The sequence below is a fragment of the Bradysia coprophila genome, unplaced genomic scaffold (genome assembly GCF_014529535.1).
Source record: "Bradysia coprophila strain Holo2 unplaced genomic scaffold, BU_Bcop_v1 contig_753, whole genome shotgun sequence".
NCBI classification, from domain to species: domain Eukaryota; kingdom Metazoa; phylum Arthropoda; class Insecta; order Diptera; family Sciaridae; genus Bradysia; species Bradysia coprophila.
Window position 1 is genome coordinate 1 of NW_023503992.1, and position 21,121 is coordinate 21,121.

Consider the following 21,121-nt stretch of genomic DNA (forward strand, 5'->3'; position numbering starts at 1 on the left):
AGTTGTGTTCATTATTTCATTATTGTTCCTTGACATTAAGCAGATTTGGCATTCCAAAAGTCAACACACGACGGACAGCCGAATTATTAAAAAACTTGTTTCTTTCATTTGTAAATTTTAATTAATTTTGTGCTTTATTGCTGACTTTGATATCAATTTCTATCAGTATTTTCGGGAAATTAGTTCGAAGCTAAATGCAAAGGAGTTGCGTGTTTCAAATGTTGGATTGTTGTATTAAATCAGTTAAAAAATGTTTTGTGTTTGAATCGTCTACAATCATTGAACTCGTTTCGAATAGTTAACAATATTATTAACCAAAGATGCTCAGTATTTTCTCAATTCGTCGGGTCGCCGGAAAAATCAATAAATTTTGAAACAACTTTTAAACATTTTTGTGACAACGCCATAATATCAAGTCTGTGGCTCAAAATATAAATACAAAAATCAAATTAGAATTTCTTAGTGTTAGTCGAATGACTTCGACATTATAATTTTGTCATTTCGTTGCACGTAAGGTGCGAGTTTTTTAAAAGGAATTTAACGATATGGTAAAGATTGAAAAAGCTGAGAGTGACAATAAAGTCACGAAGCGTCGGAAAATGTTCAATTTATATTTTGATCAAAACGAGAGACATAAACCTTCTAAATGGCAATAACTACGATAAGTATTCCTAGTGCATTTATATGTGATTATGATGGCAATAAAGAGATTAATATCTGCAAGTTCGAACAAAACGCCTACGTCGTAAAGAATTCCCTTAAGATGAACAACACGCCTTAGTTTCTCTTCGTAAATGGAATTGTACAAACGCCTTTATGTTACATTTCGTATAGGATGAATTCCCAAGGAGACAAATAAACACAGTAAGGCTTTACGTTACATTTCGTAAAAGGATAATTACTTAATTGATAAGATTAACCAATAAACTATTGATTATCATTAAGGAAAAAAAAATTAAACAAAATGTTGGTTAAATCCTAGCGATTTTTTGATTTTGATTTTTCTGGTGAGATTTGGTGACATTCACAAAAAAAATTCGCCATCACAAAGATCCGCACTGGACTTAAACACCTCTTTGTCTTATTTGTCATAAGATTGCATTCACTCCTTTTATTTGATTGCAAAGAAATTTTTCAGAACAAAACAGAAAGGTGCTTTAAAAGAGAGGTATTTCTTGTCTACCTCTTGAATAAAATTTTAAACTCATGTGAATACGCCGCAAAGCTCACAGAGTTGAAATTTTCTAGATTCAAAAGACTTTTTTAGCAAATAAATCTACTGAATTTGACCCGATTTCTCATCAATAAGCGTATGCCCAAACTAGTGTGTTTACGGCCCTCGCTTCCTCTTGGCCGCGAAAGTTCACACTCGTTGATTTTTTTTAGCATAGGACAGCAAGAAATCACTCATAGAAGTCTTTTCAGAAACCAAAATCATGAATTATTGATCCATCATTTTCCATTAACGTTAACTTCGTAGTAATTTCAGTTCTGTTCGAAATTACTCCGTATGATAAGGAGGGAACAGAGCCATCACAAATTTCATTCTTAGTCGAATAATTTTTTTTGTGAGGATTATTTCAAAGCTATTTCGCTGCTATCAAGCGACCGACGAGGACGAAAATTCTTTGGGAATATCTTCTAAGACCTGCTCTAAGGTGACTCGTCCGTTACTTGGCATCTCAAACTTAACCTCAGGAATTTAATTCCTCTCGATTAAAAAAAGTTTTTGAAATCTGTTTAGAAAACTCAAGTTATCAAACGTGACCCAAAAATTCCTTGGGAATATCTCAGAGAGTCTCCGGTCTATTATAGCCATCTTTGAACTTAACGTGACGGAATTGAATTCCCGTCGATTAAAAAGAGGTTTTGGGAAATCCGTTTAGGATTATTCAAGTTATCGTGGAATCAAGCCGACGCAGCAAAAATCTCTATTTTAGAAATATCTTTAAGTATCACCCGCGTCGTTATAGCCCATCTTCAAACTTGACTGAGGAAGTTGAATTCCTTCTTCGATAAAAAAAAGTTTTTTGAAAATCACTAAGAATGACTCGAGTTATCTTTAATCTAAGAGACAGCACAAAAATTCTTTCGAAGGAATTATCTCCGAGCTCCCCAGTCTGTTATAGCCTATCTTCGAAACTTAACCTAAAGAAGAATTTAATTTTCCTCGTCAAATTAAAAAAAAATAATTTTGGAACTCAGTTGAAGAAGATTGCTCAAGTTATCGTGTTATCAAGCAATGACGACAAAATTCTTTTGGGAATATCTTTAAGATCATCGGTTACATCAATTAGCCCATCTTCGAACTTACCTCAGGAATTTTAATTCCCCGTCGGAATAAAAAAAAAATTGGAAATCATTGAGAATTACTCGATGTTATCGTGTTATCAAAGAATGAACAAAGGTGTGACAAACATTTTCTGTCTATTTAGATTTTTTTGTCATACATTCATGTATTTTCAATCATAGTGAACATTTGGATGTAGACAAACATTTTAGAGATATGTTTGATCATCCGTAAGACCCATTGACGTTTTTCAGTCACGGGAATAAAATAGAATATTATATTTCGTCTTTAGTTTCAAACATTAAAAAAAAGTCAAAAATGTAAAAACAACTGATTTTTTTCATGAAAAATATTAGATAAAATTGACAAATTGACGACCACTAAAAATATGTCGTCGATTTATATGCATTTTTATGCATAGGTAAAAAAGACAGAAACACGCCAACGCAAATTATTTTGTCTCACATCAAAGTTCGACTTGCTTGTAAGACAAATATTGCGTTGCGTGTTTCTGTCTTTTTTACCTATGCATAAAAAATGCATATAAATCGACGACATATTTTCGTGGTCGGCAATTTTGTCAATTTTTATCTATATTTTTGCATGACAAAATCAGTTGTTTTTACATTTTTGACTTTTTTTTAAATGTTTGAACTAAAGACGAAATATATTGGCGCAATTATTTAAAAGAAAAATTGTCTTTTTTGAGCTAATCCGCCTACAAAATTCATTAAATGTTAAAATTATATCGATAAGATCCATTTTGAAAGTGTTGCATTGAATGCAAATAGAATTGAATACAGACGATTCATGGATTACTTCGGGGGAAGAAACAATTTTGGGATCTCGTAAACAAAATTAAAATTGACAAAATTGCCGACCATGAAAATATGTCGTCGATTTATATGCATTTTTTATGCATAGGTAAAAAAGACAGAAACACGCAACGCAATATTTTGTCTCACATCAAAGTTCGACTTGCTTGTAAGACAAATATTGCGTTGCGTGTTTCTGTCTTTTTTACCTATGCATAAAAAATGCATATAAATCGACGACATACTTTCGTGGTCGGCAATTTTGTCAATTTTTATCTATATTTTTGCATGACAAAATCAGTTGTTTTTACATTTTTGACTTTTTTTTAAATGTTTGAACTAAAGACGAAATATATTGGCGCAATTATTTAAAAGAAAAATTGTCTTTTTTGAGCTAATCCGCCTACAAAATTCATTAAATGTTAAAATTATATCGATAAGATCCATTTTGAAAGTGTTGCATTGAATGCAAATAGAATTGAATACAGACGATTCATGGATTACTTCGGGGAAGAAACAATTTTGGGATCTCGTAAACAAAATTAAAATTGACAAAATTGCCGACCATGAAAATATGTCGTCGATTTATATGCATTTTCATGCTTCGGGGCCGAAAATGAGGGCAATTTTTCGAATTTTCTCGGGTTTCCGGCCCTCTGCATGAAAACTCACATGTGCACCTGTTTGGGACGGTTGATTTAAGGCACTTTCGCTTGTAGACCTCACTTCGTTCGGTCTACAATCCGCGAAATTGCCTAAAATCAATCGTCCAAAACAGGTACACAAATGACTATTTTTATGCATAGGTAAAAAAGACAGAAACAGGCAACGCAATATTTTGTCTCACATCAAAGTTCGACTTGCTTGTAAGACAAATATTGCGTTGCGTGTTTCTGTCTTTTTTACCTATGCATAAAAAATGCATATAAATCGACGACATATTTTCGTGGTCGGCAATTTTGTCAATTTTTATCTATATTTTTGCATGACAAAATCAGTTGTTTTTACATTTTTGACTTTTTTTAAATGTTTGAACTAAAGACGAAATATATTGGCGCAATTATTTAAAAGAAAAATTGTCTTTTTTGAGCTAATCCGCCTACAAAATTCATTAAATGTTAAAATTATATCGATAAGATCCATTTTGAAAGTGTTGCATTGAATGCAAATAGAATTGAATACAGACGATTCATGGATTACTTCGGGGAAGAAACAATTTTGGGATCTCGTAAACAAAATTAAAATTGACAAAATTGCCGACCATGAAAATATGTCGTCGATTTATATGCATTTTTTATGCATAGGTAAAAAAGACAGAAACACGCAACGCAATATTTTGTCTCACATCAAAGTTCGACTTGCTTGTAAGACAAATATTGCGTTGCGTGTTTCTGTCTTTTTTACCTATGCATAAAAAATGCATATAAATCGACGACATATTTTCGTGGTCGGCAATTTTGTCAATTTTTATCTATATTTTTGCATGACAAAATCAGTTGTTTTTACATTTTTGACTTTTTTTTAAATGTTTGAACTAAAGACGAAATATATTGGCGCAATTATTTAAAAGAAAAATTGTCTTTTTTGAGCTAATCCGCCTACAAAATTCATTAAATGTTAAAATTATATCGATAAGATCCATTTTGAAAGTGTTGCATTGAATGCAAATAGAATTGAATACAGACGATTCATGGATTACTTCGGGGGAAGAAACAATTTTGGGATCTCGTAAACAAAATTAAAATTGACAAAATTGCCGACCATGAAAATATGTCGTCGATTTACATGCATTTTTTATGCATAGGTAAAAAAGACAGAAACACGCAACGCAATATTTTGTCTCACATCAAAGTTCGACTTGCTTGTAAGACAAATATTGCGTTGCGTGTTTCTGTCTTTTTTACCTATGCATAAAAAATGCATATAAATCGACGACATATTTTCGTGGTTGGCAATTTTGTCAATTTTTATCTATATTTTTTGCATGACAAAATCAGTTGTTTTTACATTTTTGACTTTTTTTTAAATGTTTGAACTAAAGACGAAATATATTGGCGCAATTATTTAAAAGAAAAATTGTCTTTTTTGAGCTAATCCGCCTACAAAATTCATTAAATGTTAAAATTATATCGATAAGATCCATTTTGAAAGTGTTGCATTGAATGCAAATAGAATTGAATACAGACGATTCATGGATTACTTCGGGGGAAGAAACAATTTTGGGATCTCGTAAACAAAATTAAAATTGACAAAATTGCCGACCATGAAAATATGTCGTCGATTTACATGCATTTTTTATGCATAGGTAAAAAAAAACAGAAACACGCAACGCAATATTTTGTCTCACATCAAAGTTCGACTTGCTTGTAAGACAAATATTGCGTTGCGTGTTTCTGTCTTTTTTACCTATGCATAAAAAATGCATATAAATCGACGACATATTTTCGTGGTCGGCAATTTTGTCAATTTTTATCTATATTTTTGCATGACAAAATCAGTTGTTTTTACATTTTTGACTTTTTTTTAATGTTTGAACTAAAGACGAAATATATTTGGCGCAATTATTTAAAAGAAAAATTGTCTTTTTTGAGCTAATCCGCCTACAAAATTCATTAAATGTTAAAATTATATCGATAAGATCCATTTTGAAAGTGTTGCATTGAATGCAAATAGAATTGAATACAGACGATTCATGGATTACTTCGGGGAAGAAACAATTTTGGGATCTCGTAAACAAAATTAAAATTGACAAAATTGCCGACCATGAAAATATGTCGTCGATTTATATGCATTTTTTATGCATAGGTAAAAAAGACAGAAACACGCAACGCAATATTTTGTCTCACATCAAAGTTCGACTTGCTTGTTGCTCGATAGCTTGAATAATCCTCAACAAAAAAAATTATTCGACTAAGAATGAAATTTGTGATGGCTCTGTCTCCTTATCATACGGAGTAATTTCGACAGAACTGAAATTACTAACGAAGTTAACGTTAATGGAAAATGATGGATCAATAATCTATTGATTTGTTCTGAAAAGACTTCTATGAGTGATTTCTTGCTGTCTATGCTAGAAAAAAAATCAACGAGTGTGAACTTTGCGGCCAGAGCGAAGCGAGGGCCGTAAACACACTAGTTGCATACCTTATTGATGAGCAAATCGGGTCAATTCAGTAGATTTATTTGCTAAAAAAGTCTTTTAATCTAGAAAATTTCAACTACTGTGAGCTTTGCGGCCGTATTCACATGAGTTTAAATTTTATTCAAGAGGTAGACAAGAAATACCTCCTCTTTAAAGCATCTTTCTGTTTGTTCTGAAAATTTCTTTGCAATCAAATAAAAGGAGTGAACAATTTATGACAAAATAAGACAAAGAGGTGTTTTAAGTCAGTGCGGATCTTTGTGATGCGAATTTTTGTGATGTCACCAAATCTCACCAAAAAATCAAAATCAAAAAATCGCTAGGATTTAACAAACATTTTTGTTAATTTTTTTTTCTTAATGATAATCTGTTTATTGTTAATCTTATCAATTAGTAATTTATCCTTTTACGAAATGTAACGTAAAGCCTTTACTGTAAAGTATTTTTGTACAATCCTTGGGAATTCATCCTTATACGAAATGTAACATAAAGGCGTTTGTACAATTCCATTTACGAAGAGAAACGTAAAGGCGTGTTGTTTCATCTTAGGGAATTCATCCATTTACAAACTGCAACGTAAAGGCGTTTTTGTTCGAACTTGCAGATATTAGAGACATCATCAATATTATTGGCCATCATAATCACATATAAAATGCACAGCGGTAATACTTATACCGAATAGTTATTGCACATTTTAGAGGTTTCATGTCTCTCGATTTGTCGATCAAAAATATCCAAAATTGAAACATTTTCCGACGCTTCGTGACTTTATTGTCACATAACACATCAGCTATTAATTCAATCTTTAAACACATAAGATCACGTTAAAATTCCTTTTAAAAAAACTCGCACCTTACGTGCAAGCGAAATGACAAAATTATGTCTGAAGTCAATTCGACTACACGTAAGAAATTCTAATTTGATTTTTGTATTTATATTTTGAGCCACAGCTGATATTATGGCGTTAAGGTCACAAAATGTTTAAAGTTGTTTCAATTTATTGATTTTCGGACCGACGAATTGAGAAACATACTGAGCCATCTTGGTTAATAATATTGTTAACTATTCGAAACAGAATATTCCAAACAATGATTGTAGACGATCAAAACAGAAAACATTTTTACTGATTTAATACAACAAATCCAACATTTGAACACGCAACTCCTTTGCATTTAGCTGAACTAATTTCGAAAATACTGATAGAAATTGATATCAAAGTCACAATAAAGCACAAAAATTAAATTAAAATTTACAAATTGAAGAACAAGTTTTATAATTCGCTGTCCTCTTGTCGGTTGACTTTTGCACAATGAAAAAAAAAAAAATCTCTTAATGTCAAGGAACAATAATGAAATAATGAACAAAACGTATGAAAACGAGAGGGTAGTAGATCCGATCATAATTTGTTTCAGATGTCTGTTTAGTTTATTGAGATTGCGTCGCTCTTTCGTCCACAAAAATTTAATAAATTTGCATATCGTAGACGTAGGCAAGCCACAATACAATATTTTTGAATTATTTTGTAGTTTATCGAAATGTTTATTTAGTGACTTATTGCAGAAAGTTACACTTGTTAAACAAAGAAAGAAAAACACAGTTAGCTGTGCACAAATTTGGATAAAGAATAAGACATTCCTCTTCCATAATGTAAATGTAACACATGAACAATTGATTTGGTTTTGTTTTAAATTGCATGCAAATCACCGATGTTGTGTTATTATAAAGATGAACATATTTGTATAAAATGATAAAGATTTGGTGTGATAAAAAAGTATTTCAACGAATGTTCGTTTTTAAATGCATTTGCGGCATTCGATATACTTTTTGTACTGGGATAGGGTTTTTGCTGCTGGGAGAGAAAACGTACTAAAACGTAAAAAGCTGTCAAAAGATGTGACAGAAGGATTAGCTAAATATACTGAAATCAAATATTTTTAAAGTTTAGGGACTGTAGAATTTAAATTTAAGTTTAAAGATAACTTCTACAAACGAATTTTAAAATAAAAATTTCTTTTTAAATTATTGTTTCGTATTTAATATGACACAACTTCCCTAAAGAAACCACATTTTGATTTCCCTAAATGTAGCGACCAGCCTCCATTTTCACGTGAAATTTATACCATTTTATACATCTTGAAGAAGATAAAAATATCAATTGGACAATGGACTCAATCGATTGTGTGAATTTTTGCGAATGAAGACGACGCCGATTAATTGTATAAATTTCAGTGTTCAGGTTTGCAAGAATCCAAAACTGAAGACCTACTTCTGAGAGAATGATGAAAATTGTTTCGTGTGTGACCGTTTGGCGTTTATTTGGATATCTACTTCCCGTTTGTAAAAGGTTTAACATTTTTAAAAAAGCATAGTCCCTATTGCCAATCGGTACGCGCATAATATACAGATTGTGTGCAAAGTTTTTGTCAGAAGTATACACATTGTTTAAGCGCCAATAGAAATTGTGCACATTTTGTACGCAAAAACTAAACATATTGTACACATGATATTGTATGTGTGCACAATTTGCGCACTAATTTCTAAGTCGGAATTATTTTAATTTTCAAAAATTAGAATGATTTATTTTACATTATGAAATAGCATAGGCGAGTACAAACAATTTTTACCCTTGAAAATGAATTATGTCCGAATTTCAACAGCATCTAAACTAAAACATTCTTTTAAATTTTTAATCCTTAATTGAATAATCGTTCTTAAGGCCAGGTTATGGTCCCTTACATCTGTGCGATATATGAGACCATAACCTGGCCCACGTTGAAGTTATGTGCGGCTTGACAACTTTTGGCACCCTGGACTTTACTTAAATCGTCGAGGAATGCCTCCAAATAAATTTCTAAAAATCCAAAACGGAATTCTAGATTTTTAGAAATTGATTTGGAGGCATTCCTCGACGATTTAAGTAAAGCCCAGGGTGCCGAAAGTTGACAAGCCGCAATTAACTTCAACGTGTTTTAAACCAGATTTGCAAAGTTAAAAGACTCATAGAAAATCAAATTTGTAATATCGATTCCAGTATCAATTACATTTAATAACTGCGCCTCAGATTATTTTATATTGAAGATAGTTTTGTTTATAAAGACCGAAGCTTTGTAAAGACCAAAAAATAACAATTTATTTTTCAGCATTGGATTCTAATCACATTTTAGCACATAAAAAATCATCGATCGTTTACATTTTGGGTACAGATAAATTAATTCGTATCTCTTAAAACAACTTTTTTTTCAGTGCGTTAAGGAGGGAGATTTTCTTGAAAAGACTATAAGGTAGAAGAGCTCCCTCCTTAGCATTCCCGAAAAAAAATTAGGAGTTACAAACCAATTTATCTCTACGCAAAGTGTAAACGTTTTGGTCCTTATCAAATGCACCTATAATAATCTCAACTGAAATACCTCATTAGTTCATAATTTTCAGAACAATCGATCAAATTTGCGATCAGTATAACTATGATATGCATGTACGTATGTATAGACCGTGTGTGTAACTATAGACATGCATGCATATCATATTTATACTGATCGCACAGTAGATCGATTGCAACTCTATTTTTATATATCCAACATGATGATATGGAAGCAACTAAACCGGTGCATAGCATAAGAAATTATTAGCCCAATTCTTGTCAGCGCTACTAAATTTAACAATTGTAATTCAAATTTATCCGATCAAAAAGTAGTGTTGGAGCTACAATAAATTTAACGATCGATAAATTTAACCGAATTGTACAAGTTATCCAGCTCCGTTAAATTCTGACGGGAATTGAGCTAATACGTTTACACAATAAATAGGTTTACCGAAAACCTAAAAAAAAAAAATTTAGAAAGTTGAGAGCACCAGGAAGTTTATATTAGGAGGGTATGGTCGTGTTGTAGAAATAAAATTTACTGCCTAAATGCACGGTGGCGCTACTTGACAAAGCCGTTTTTTATTGCACATGTTTATACGGAAATTTTTAAAACAGCCACACCATACTAACATATGCTTTTGTTTTCCCAAGTGGCTTATTAGTGGAAAACAAGAAATTTGGTTTAGTTTTCAAAAGCATGTAAAATCCATTACATAACTCAGGATAAAAATTGAAAAGTCTCGTTTTCGTGTGTTTATTGACCTCGGCTTCGCCTCGGATCAACAAAATTTCAACGAAAACTCTAATTTGCAACTTTTTATCACTTGTTATGTAAATAACTAATGTTTACCGAAAAACACTGCCAAACTTTGACTGATTTTTGAAATAGTTTGTTGAATCATCGTAGTAAACTTTCAATGTTTAAGTCATTGTACATACCAACGTTGTAAACACCATAAAAAAATATCTTCGATCGATACATTCGGTATTTAAGTTTTCATTTTATTACCAATTCCGAAAATGGCAAAACAACAAACAAATAAGAAGCATGGACGGTACATAGTTAAGGGGCCGTTCATAAATTACGTAACGCAAAAATTGATAATTTTCAGACCCCCCCCCCGGGTCTGTAACGCTAAAATGTATGGAACTTTAAAAAAAATGTATGGACCGTAACGCCAGGTCAACACCCCCCCCCCGGGTATTTGCGTTACGTAATTTATGAACGGCCCCTAATGCGTTTTCAGTGATAGTTTGTAGAAGAAGAGAACTATGACCGCGTCTTCGAGGCTGTTCCAGATTCGTGGTTTACAGACGATACCAAAACATTTTGCTATTGGCCTCCTAAAACAACATCTAAAAGTCTGATGATATCTGCAGTAAATTGTGCACGACCGGATGATGACTGGAATATTTACGAGTGCAAAGTTGTAAGTGGGGGGCACGGTAAGTCATATTATTCAAATTTGTCAAATTCCGATATAAACATGCTGAATTTTCAGCGAGTTATGCATCCGCATACAATACAAGGTCGTCCGAGACAAGTGTTCACAGAAATATAATACAAGCAGTGCAGAAGATCGAATTAAAGCTGATGGTTATCGTCGTAAACATCCTGTGTTGGCGTTGCAAGGCAATAAAAGCTTCGAAAATCTTTTTACTAAATCAGCTGCGAAAGATAATGCAGGGGATAAAAATATCAGCGAGTCGAACAGTACTCGATCTGAGCTAACGAATGCTTCTGATATTAATGACCTTCATGAAGATGATGAAGACGGAGGAGCGGCTCATAGTTTGTCAACAGTCAGAGAAAAAAGTTCATCGAAACAGTCGAAACAACAGAAACTGCCTACTAAATCAAAGGGTCGAACTGATACAAAAACTTCAGTCGAAAAAGTGGTCGGCAATTCTGGCTCTACTGACCATTCGGAATCCAGCACATCAAATTCGCAGAGTCGCAGCTTGCAGGGCTCTAAAGTTGCTTGTTCGCGGAATAAAACCCCCGAGAGTTCTATTTCACGATCTGGGAGTTCTCTATCACGATCTGGGAGTTCTCTATCACGATCTGGGAGTTCTCTATCACGATCTGGGAGTTTTCGATCACGATCAGGGGGTTCTCAATCGCGTTCTGTGCGACCTCGATCGCGTTCTGTGGCATCTCGATCACGTTCTGGGGTATCTCGATCGCGTTCTAGGGAATCTCGATCGCGTTCTGGGGGAGCTCGATCGCGTTCTGGGAGTTCTCGATCACGTTCTGAGAGCTTTCGATCGCGTTCTGGGAGTTCCCGATCACGTTCTGAGAATTACCGATCGTGTTCACAGAGTGCTCGATCACGACAAACCAATTTACGAGAGAATTCCAAGAAACAATTGGGAGCTGAAAGTCTGAACTTAAATGTACAATCGATCAACTGACAACATCAGTGGTGCCCGAAGATGGACGTTCAAATTCAAGAAAGCATACAAAATACTCGTCACCCCGCTCCCGATCAAGTTCTTCACTGGAAATTATCGAACACTCAAACCAACCATCTTCAGCGAGCCGATGCCAGTTACGTGAAAATCAGCCGCAATCAAGCAATATTGCGTCAAGATCTGACAACTCAAGCCCCAGAGTGGATCGGCTGATGAAGCTTCTAGAAAAGTGCGAGCAACGTCAGAACGAAAATGAACGACGATTGATAAGAATGGAAGTCACACTCAACAAAACCTTTATAATGATCTGGTCAACGCAAAAAATTATAATGTGCAAAAGGATGGTTCTTCGAATAACGAGTTGATTGACATGGAAAGTGAAGATGAAATGGACGAGTTGGACGCATTTAGGAAAGACCTGAAAAATCGACGTTACAAGAGATTTTTGGTGAGTGAAAAAAATTTACTTTCAAACAGTTATTCAATATTCTTGATTGAGAAGTTAGCTTCTACCAATTTTCGCATTTCTCAACATTTCTAACATGTTAAAAATCTCAATCTCGACTACAAACCGTGATACAATATAAAAATCTGGTGAAAAATCAATAGAACCAACGCACTTCAAGCATGAGTGGTACTCTTAATAGGGTACTGAAACTGGACAGTGTGTCATCAATTATAAAACACTTTAAAAAACAATTCCATACAACATAGTACTGTATTTGGCAGCTGTATAGTCGAATTTTGAGAGATCACTTTTGCTTGGAGTGCGTTGATAGAACAAAAAGCGTTGTAAATTCAATCATTGACATATTTATTTTTCTGATATAGCACCAAACAAATTAAATTGTTATCAAAAATTAAACGTTTTCGTAATGACGGACGAATCGAAGGAAAGAGTTAATACAGATAGATATTACACCAATCAGTATCTTCACATTCCCGACCTATCTAAGGTACATTTTGCATTTATTTTTATAGAAATTTCACTATTCATAAAGTTGTCTCAAGGTTTTAACGCTTCCTACTAAAACTAATATATTAACCGAAGCAAACAAATTGCTCAAACGATTTGAAAAGGATCTGATAAAATTGGAATGTTCAATTGACTATGGATCTGACTACTCTGTTTACACCGGAACGACTGGTGTTGTTGCACTATATTGGCTGATTGCTAGCTTGAACTTGAGTCAAGATTCGGACTCTGTCAACCAAGTGGAAGCGAAACGATTTATGGAAAAGAGATTGGAAAAACAACAAGTAATGTTCCCATAAATAAATTGTGTTTTTATTGGTGGTTCGATATTTCATTTATTCTTTACTAGGAATCACTGGCACGAATTGAAAGAATTTTACCAAAATTGAAACGAAAACGAATGTCATTCTTAGCTGGTGATGCAGGTCCTTTATCCATGGCAGTAATTATTTATCACGAAGCTAATGAAACAGAAAAAGCAAAATTTTATTGGAAGAAGTATAATCGTTTGTTGAGAAGATAAAATGTCACAATTTCATATTTCATTAATGATAGGCTCTTGGAACTTGGAAACATGGTTTTCGAAAAAGACGGTAGTACTCCAATCTGTAATGAAATCCTATATGGAAGAGCTGGTTACCTTTACTCCCTCTTACTAGTGAGAAAATTGGTTTCTCAGTATAACGACGATACTATCACAAAAAGGGTAATTTTCCTATTAACAGGCACTCAAGAAGATGTATTTGACGGACAATTTGTCGACCACTCATTTAGGTTGTTGACCGTTTGATAGATGAAGGAAGAACGGACAGAACCGATTCCGATGGAGTGCTGTACTATGAAGGGCATGACAAATGCTATCTTGGTGGCAGCTCATGGAATATCTGGAATTATGTACATTCTCCTGAAGGTTTTTTTGTTGATAAATACATTCTGACTGAATTTTTACGTATAACTTGTGTATTACCCCAGGCTCACTCATTTCTGGATTCAGCACAGATTACATATGTTCGAAAGACTGTAGATTGGCTCCTAGGTCAATGTTTTTCTTCCGGAAATTTGAGATCATCACTAGGGTCCAAAAGATGATAAATTGGTTCATTGGTGTCATGGAGCTCCTGGTGCCATATATATGTTCCTGGAAGCTTACAAAGTAGTTGTGTATTCACTTCTGCAGGAAAATTAATTATTTTGGTAATAATTTTCAGTTATTTGGTGACAACCAATATCTAAATGCCGCGATTCAGTCGGCTGATGTTATTTGGAAGAGGGGAGTGCTGAAGAAAAGTTATAGTTTGTGTCATGGAGTAGCTGGTAATGCGTACGCTTTTATGGCTATTTATGAACAGACGAAAGTGAGTTAGCGATTGTAAAATTCTTAGTCGAGTCAACTAACATGTTAATATGTCAACAGGACGAAAAATATTTGGAACAGGCTTTCATATTTGTTCAATGGTGCTTTGATTATGGAACAGCTAGCACAGCAACACCTGATCGACCACTCTCACTATTCGAAGGATTAGCTGGAGTGATATACATGCTATTCGATTTTGCGGGCAGTTCACCAAAGTTTCCTGCATTTCAATTGTAATAATCCATCATTATCAAATACAATTGTGTAATGAAAGCACAGAACGGCTTATGAATTCAAGGAAGTCACAGTAGGGCTATTTGCTAACTCTATGAATGAATCGGCAAACCAAATTAAAGAGTGGAATGCGAGTAAGAAAGAGCTAATGCGCCTAGCAGGGTTAGCATGTAAGAAGTGCCCCCAAAGGAACTAAAGCTTATCGCGGACGCATTTTCCACAGGTTTTACACCCCTAACATGACCCAAAAATCAAATTCCAGATAATTGCTAATTACAGATTATTAACGGTTATGATCGGAAACTTGACTGGAATACATATGTTTTTGGTAGAGTATCAACCCTAAAAAGCACGCTTGGGGAGAGTTTTTGGGCATGAGGGTGAGTTTTGTCTGTAATTTATATCTATCGATGACTGTAACTGAAAATTCTGAAAAAAATCTCAAAAAATGTCTGTATGGAGAGTAACATCTGTGATTTTTTTTCAGAATTTTTGGACCCCTACTTAGGGGTGAAGAAATTCATTCAAAAATTGTTTTGAAAAATCTACCATTTTTTTAAATCTGAAAATATTATGTAATACATTGTAATATACATGTCCAGTCCATAAGACCAATCAATGGTCAAAATGCCGAGGTAGTTCTGTACCTCCAACGTATGAAAAAAAAATCGCCGAATTTTTCTCTGAATTTTTTCCCTTAAACAGGTGTCCAAAAAATCTGAAAAAAATGCAGATGTTCCTCCATACAGACATTTTTTGAGAATTTTTACATATTTTTACGTCAACACACCAGACAGAAATAAATGAAAACAAAATTCACATTTTCGTCAATAACTCCACTATAACTCCATTTTGGAGTTTGATACTCCACTAAAAGTAGTTCTAGGCCAAGACCTTTCGAATGATGTATCATGAGCTTTAGTTCCTTTGGGCGCAATTTTAAAATGCTAACCCTGCTAGGCCCTTCCACTAATTTTTATTTATTTATTTCATGTTCATGATGCAACAGTACCATGCTTAGCTACTAGTTTTATTAGAGACGGCAGGATGGTACTAATATTATTATCGATGATTTTAAAACGAAACCTGTCTCTTCATTAGACCAGAACCAAAAGTCATAGTTTATTTTGATCGGCGTTGTCGATAACAGATGACAAAGCCGTAGCCGTGTGTAACTTGCTCAAGTCTATGAATGAAGTAAGTAAGGGCAAAGAAAAAGTAGTCATTTTCAGGTAAGTGTCATCTTAAAATCATCCTTCGAACAGTATCTTCTTTTTGATCAGTCGAAATTCCTAGAGAAATCATGCGCAAGTTTCTGCAACGATTTTTTTTTGGCAATATTTTCTTTATGAAACAAAGTGAGAGCGGTGTTTGTACGGTTTGCACCACTCGCAATTCTTCCCCAAAAAATTCCGAATAATAAGCTGACAATATAGTTAGTAATTTAAGAAACTTCAGTTTCTGTTTCGAATCGCAAAAGGTCAGCGAACAGTTAACTCCCTTCAATAATGAAAACAAACCATTAGCTGCTTGATAGTACAAACATGTATTTGTTTTTTTTTTTTTGAAACATTGAAATAGACATTATGCAATGATAATTAAATTAATAACAACAGTTTCTGTAGATAGTAGTTATAATATCAATAAATAAATAATTTTCTCTAAACGATCGTCTTTTTTCTATCATAAATATACAAAATAAAAATTGTGTAAAAAATAAAAACAAAATATAAATCACAGATGAAATTAGCTGCTCCAGAACAAGCAAATTAGTAAAAATAAAAATTCAAGTGTAAAAACAGAATACTATGAAAAGATTGCAATTGGTTGTTTTTTTTTGATTGTGTATAAGTTCGTTTATAAGTTTTATTTGGTTGTTGTTGTTTCTTATCCTTAAAATTATTCGTTTGTTAGGATCATTTCTCTTTATTTTATTGGTTGGGGTTTTATTTAATTTTAGTTGGTTGTGTGTTTATCTATTTATTTGTTTGGAATTTATTATAATATATTGCTTTTTATTGTTTATGTTTGATTTGCTATTAGTTGTGTCTTCATTTTTACTAATTTTTGTTGATGGTTCTAAACGTATGGAAAACAATAAAAGAAAAATCTTATTTTACTCTGATCGTTTTGTTTGTTTTGTTTCAATTTCAAACTCTTCTAAATTTAAATATTATTTTTATAAAAAAATAAGCTTTTTTTCATATTTGATGTATAATGCATTGAATGCGCGATGTTTCAAAATTTTGTTGGTTTTTTGTTTTTAAAATTATTTGGTCTCTCTAGTTTTATTATGTCCAAAAAACAAAATGTAACAGAAACAAATCTTCCATTTAATTCTTTACTATTTCTATTCATTTAACATTTAACTTTACTTATCTTGAAACATTTGATGTTTGGAATTTGGTTACATTATTTATTTACTCGAATATAATATTTTATTTCATTTATTGATTCATCATCATCATCATCATCATCATCATAATATATTATTGTATATATATTAATGACAGCTTTTATATATATTTACATATATTATGTAACATAATAATTTTCAATTCAATCCAATATTTCATAAAAAAATCTTTTTTAACTTATCGAATGCATCTAAAATACATCAACAAAGTTCATCTAAAACTACAAAACTTTCACTGTCATTTGTATTTTTCTTCCTCTTCATCTTCGTCTTCTTCATTTTTTTTTATAAACTTAATTTTAATTATTATTTATTGTATAATTATAAAAAATACAAACAATATTTGGCAACACATCAATTGTATCTAAATCTTAATATGGTGTGTAACGATAAGAAATTGAGTGTTAGCGGTTTTCAGTGTTTCATTTTTATCGATGAATTTTTACTGGTTCAAGTCATTTAACCAAATCCAGTGGAATAAGTCAGTCTGAGAAAATAAATTCTCATTGATTTTCTCGAGTGAATAAGACAAAGCGTGCAAGTAATATCACCTAAATCTATATCGAACTTCACCAGCTGGTCTATTCATACACACAAATAACTCAAACGTGTTTATGCGGTTTTAATACTATCACACGAATACGAGTAACGTTACACTCATGTAAAGTTCGATATGAATTTGGTTGACCTTAGCTGTATTTTCGGGACAAAAAATTTCCGTTCAATTCCTTGGAATTTGCTAAAAGTTTTCCAAACCATGCAGTGGCGAATTCGTGGAGCTTTTCTTTCTTTCGTTCTTATATGTGAATTCGTTTTTAAACATTTAGGTCCAAAAAATTGAAGAAAACGACTTTCTTAAGAAAGTTTTATCAATTTTTGTCTTCATTTCCATACAAAATCAAGAAAAAAGCGAACTAACATGCAAGAACAAAAGAGAGAAAAGCTCAACGAATTCACCACTAACTGTGTGGATTTGGAGGAAATAATCTTTGGCGAAAAAAAAAGCTTTGGTGTAGGTGTTTCTTTGAAAAATCTGTTATTTAAGCTCTTTGGTTTATTTACAGCGACTTGCTGAGTACGAGGCTTTAAGGTTGATTGAATGAAACGATATCTTTAAATGGAAAATAGTAGAAATTGCGGAATAAATTTCAATTTTGTTCACTTTTCTGATTATTAGAATGAAACATAATTATTAGTGAATCTTCGGATGACTTTTGCATGTAGTAATGAATTACTAAGTAGCTCCATTTCCATATTTGAATATTTCGGCAGTATTGCAGGATATCAAAAACTATATTAATTGAATGCAAGGAGGTGGTCCGCTGTAACATTTTATTTGACTAGTTCAATTGATTCAATAATAGTATCAGTTTACACGACTACAACTGTAAGTAGAACTCGACAAATATTAGAGCTTGGGCATAGAAAATTTAAGTAGATGAAGCTAGTTCCAGACGATTTATACTTTCTGATTTCCTACGAAAAAAAAATGTAACGTTGCAAGTTTACTTTGCTTCTGACATTTTCTGCAACCGTAGGCGTTGGAAACATTAAGACAACCTATTAATTGAACTATGAAAAAGTTTTGAATCTAAACTTAGCTAAGTTGCATTGTTCACACAGAAAATGTTTCTTTTTATTGAAAAAAAAAACTCCACACAGAAGACGTGTTACACTCAAAACCTATCTCTGGATAAATCACTGGTGACTAAAAGAGACAACTCTTCCAAAAACAAAATATTTGGCTAGAGAGTCAACATTAAAAAACATTGCCACAACAAAAATAAATTTAAAGCTTTCGGATGACGTGCAGCTCGCATCACCTTCTGCCGTTCGAGCTGCATGCCAATCTATACTACTGTTTTTACTTGCCATCTATATACTGTGAATATTAATCTTCAATTACTGTGTCGTCGTCTTTTGAAAACCAGAGCAAATATTGAGCGAATACGCCACCCAGCGACTCCGTCGCCTAGTGTGAATTTTTCAGAGCTGGAACCGTTGCTTAATGCCTAAAATTAATTAAAATGAATTGCGGGCTGGATCGAAACTGATATCGTCAAAGACTTACCCGTTGGGCCTCCTTTCGTCGAATTTCCCTGATAAGTGTGTAGAATGCATCGTCAATATAATGTCGTAGAGCCGCACTGGTTTCATAAAACGGACATCCAAGTTGAGAAGCAAGATTTTTACCTTCCTCTGTCGTTACCTGGAAAAATTTTGTTATGAGCATACCCCTCCATCGAATGGTAAATCAAGCGGAAACATTACTTTTCGCTGTGACTGTAAGTCCAATTTGTTGGCTATCAATACTAATGGAATGTCCTCTGTCAATCGAACACGAGCTATTAACTTTCGATACTCGGATGCCTCTTGAAAACTATGGCGGTCGGTAACCGAATAGCAAATTATAAAACCTTCGCCACAACGCATGTACTGATCACGCATGGCGGTGAACTCCACTTGCCCGGCTGTATCCAAAATGTCTAGAAGTGCTGCTTCTCCATCTATAACAGCTTGTTGTTGATATGAGTCCTCTGCGAAATGATCGTACTTAATAAAGGCATTGAAACGGAGACAACGTTTTTCTTACCAATTGTGGGATCATGATAATCGAGGAAGCTGTGACTAACGAATTGCAGGGTGACAGCTGAAAATAGAAATTGTAGAACAACCTTTAGTACGACCGCCTAAATTGAGTAGTGTGCAAAATTTGTACATTTCAAGCACTACTTTTTCCAAAACTTTAATATTTCCGCACAATTGTAAAAACGACAAAGTCTCCCACATGAGTAAGTAATGTAATGAGTGTGCCTTTTTTAGTCATAACGCTTAAATAGTTATAACGTTGTACCTTAGTAGTAACGTTCGTTGGTGTGTTCTAATTGTTTTTCCAGTAATTACGATAGCTATTGTTGAACATATTGATTTGAAAATTTGAACATTAACACGACTGATGTTCCTTACATGTGAGGCAGACGTGGCAGTCATAGAATGGATCATGACCAAAAGTATTTATCCTCATTATACATTACGATATTCATCTATTTATTACGTAAAAAGTCAATTCTTCTCTGCCCCTTTGCTCTTTCTTTTGACGTGAGCTCGTATCCACGCAGTCCTTGCGAAAACGATTAAAACGAAAATGCCGTGGGAGGAATGACGTCGGCGATTCTTATTGCTTATTCTGTTTTCATACCAAAATAATAGAATCGATAAAAAATGAAAATGAATACCGTAACACCTTTGTTTATCAACATCACTCACTTTACTTTTCATGTAGCTTAATATTCTACACTCAACACCGGACGACATTAGAATTCGGTTGTTTTCACTACATTAACGTGTGGTTTGTATACACTATCGATTATTTATAAGCATGAAAACAAACAATCGTTTTCACTAGCAAACAGAAAAAAACACCCACCTGATTTTCCAACACCACCGTCGCCCAATATAACAATTTTATAAACACGTAATCCTCCTCTTGTGGTCCTTGGTGGTCCATTTTTTGATCCTTCACCATTTTCACTCAACGAATAATCGGAATTTTTCTTTGATTTTCTGCGTGCGGTACATCCCATGGTATCACCTCCAGCCATATTATTGACCGAATTTTCGTCGGAAAATTTTCAATGCAATAACACTGCCGAGCCGATATTAAGTTCAATTAGATGAAACTGTAACACCATACAATCGATACTTGTTTTATCATTTAATACTTGAGTGAAAATGGTGGAGAAATTGAATATTTTTAAATGAAAACTATAAAATTGTCACACCCCCGATTTTTCATTATTCTTTTTTGTGATAAATATTTTTCGTGATCTATGACATTTGTGGCATTGACATTTTACCCACTCTTTTTCCATATAATGCAATAATATACCTCCTCGTCGAAGAAATTTCGTTTTTGCTAAGTTGGTTTTTCTTGTATATACTGTTACCAGTTGTTTTGTAGTACCCCTCCAAGAGTTTATTATTGTCTTAGAGCGACATCTCATGGAATGACATAAAAAAGATAATGTGATGGTTTTAAGCGCTAGAATTTGAAGTTCTCTGTGACCACTGTGACTTCATCATGAGAATTATACGCATTGTCCATAAGTTATGTTATT

At 33.3% G+C, this 21,121-nt stretch overlaps 2 protein-coding genes and 1 pseudogene across 2 annotated transcripts; 2 read left to right on the top strand and 1 right to left on the bottom strand.

The window, feature by feature from the left end:
• Positions 1–10,873: 10,873 nt before the first annotated feature.
• On the top strand, positions 10,874–12,458 carry LOC119084530. Its single transcript, XM_037194541.1, has 2 exons — positions 10,874–11,054; positions 11,111–12,458. The coding sequence occupies exon 2, from the start codon at positions 11,344–11,346 to the stop codon at positions 11,995–11,997; it is 654 nt and encodes a 217-aa protein (XP_037050436.1). The 5' UTR covers positions 10,874–11,054; positions 11,111–11,343; the 3' UTR covers positions 11,998–12,458.
• A 402-nt stretch (positions 12,459–12,860) lies between these two features.
• Positions 12,861–14,658, top strand: LOC119084531 (annotated as a pseudogene).
• Positions 14,659–17,252: 2,594 nt separating this feature from the next.
• LOC119084529 (GTP-binding protein Rit2-like) lies at positions 17,253–20,907 on the bottom strand. Its single transcript, XM_037194539.1, has 5 exons — positions 20,431–20,907; positions 19,597–19,653; positions 19,275–19,540; positions 19,075–19,212; positions 17,253–19,015 (listed from the first exon to the last, which is right to left on the bottom strand). Exons 1-5 carry the CDS (start codon positions 20,603–20,605, stop codon positions 18,902–18,904), a joined length of 750 nt encoding a protein of 249 aa, XP_037050434.1. The 5' UTR covers positions 20,606–20,907; the 3' UTR covers positions 17,253–18,901.
• Positions 20,908–21,121: the final 214 nt, after the last annotated feature.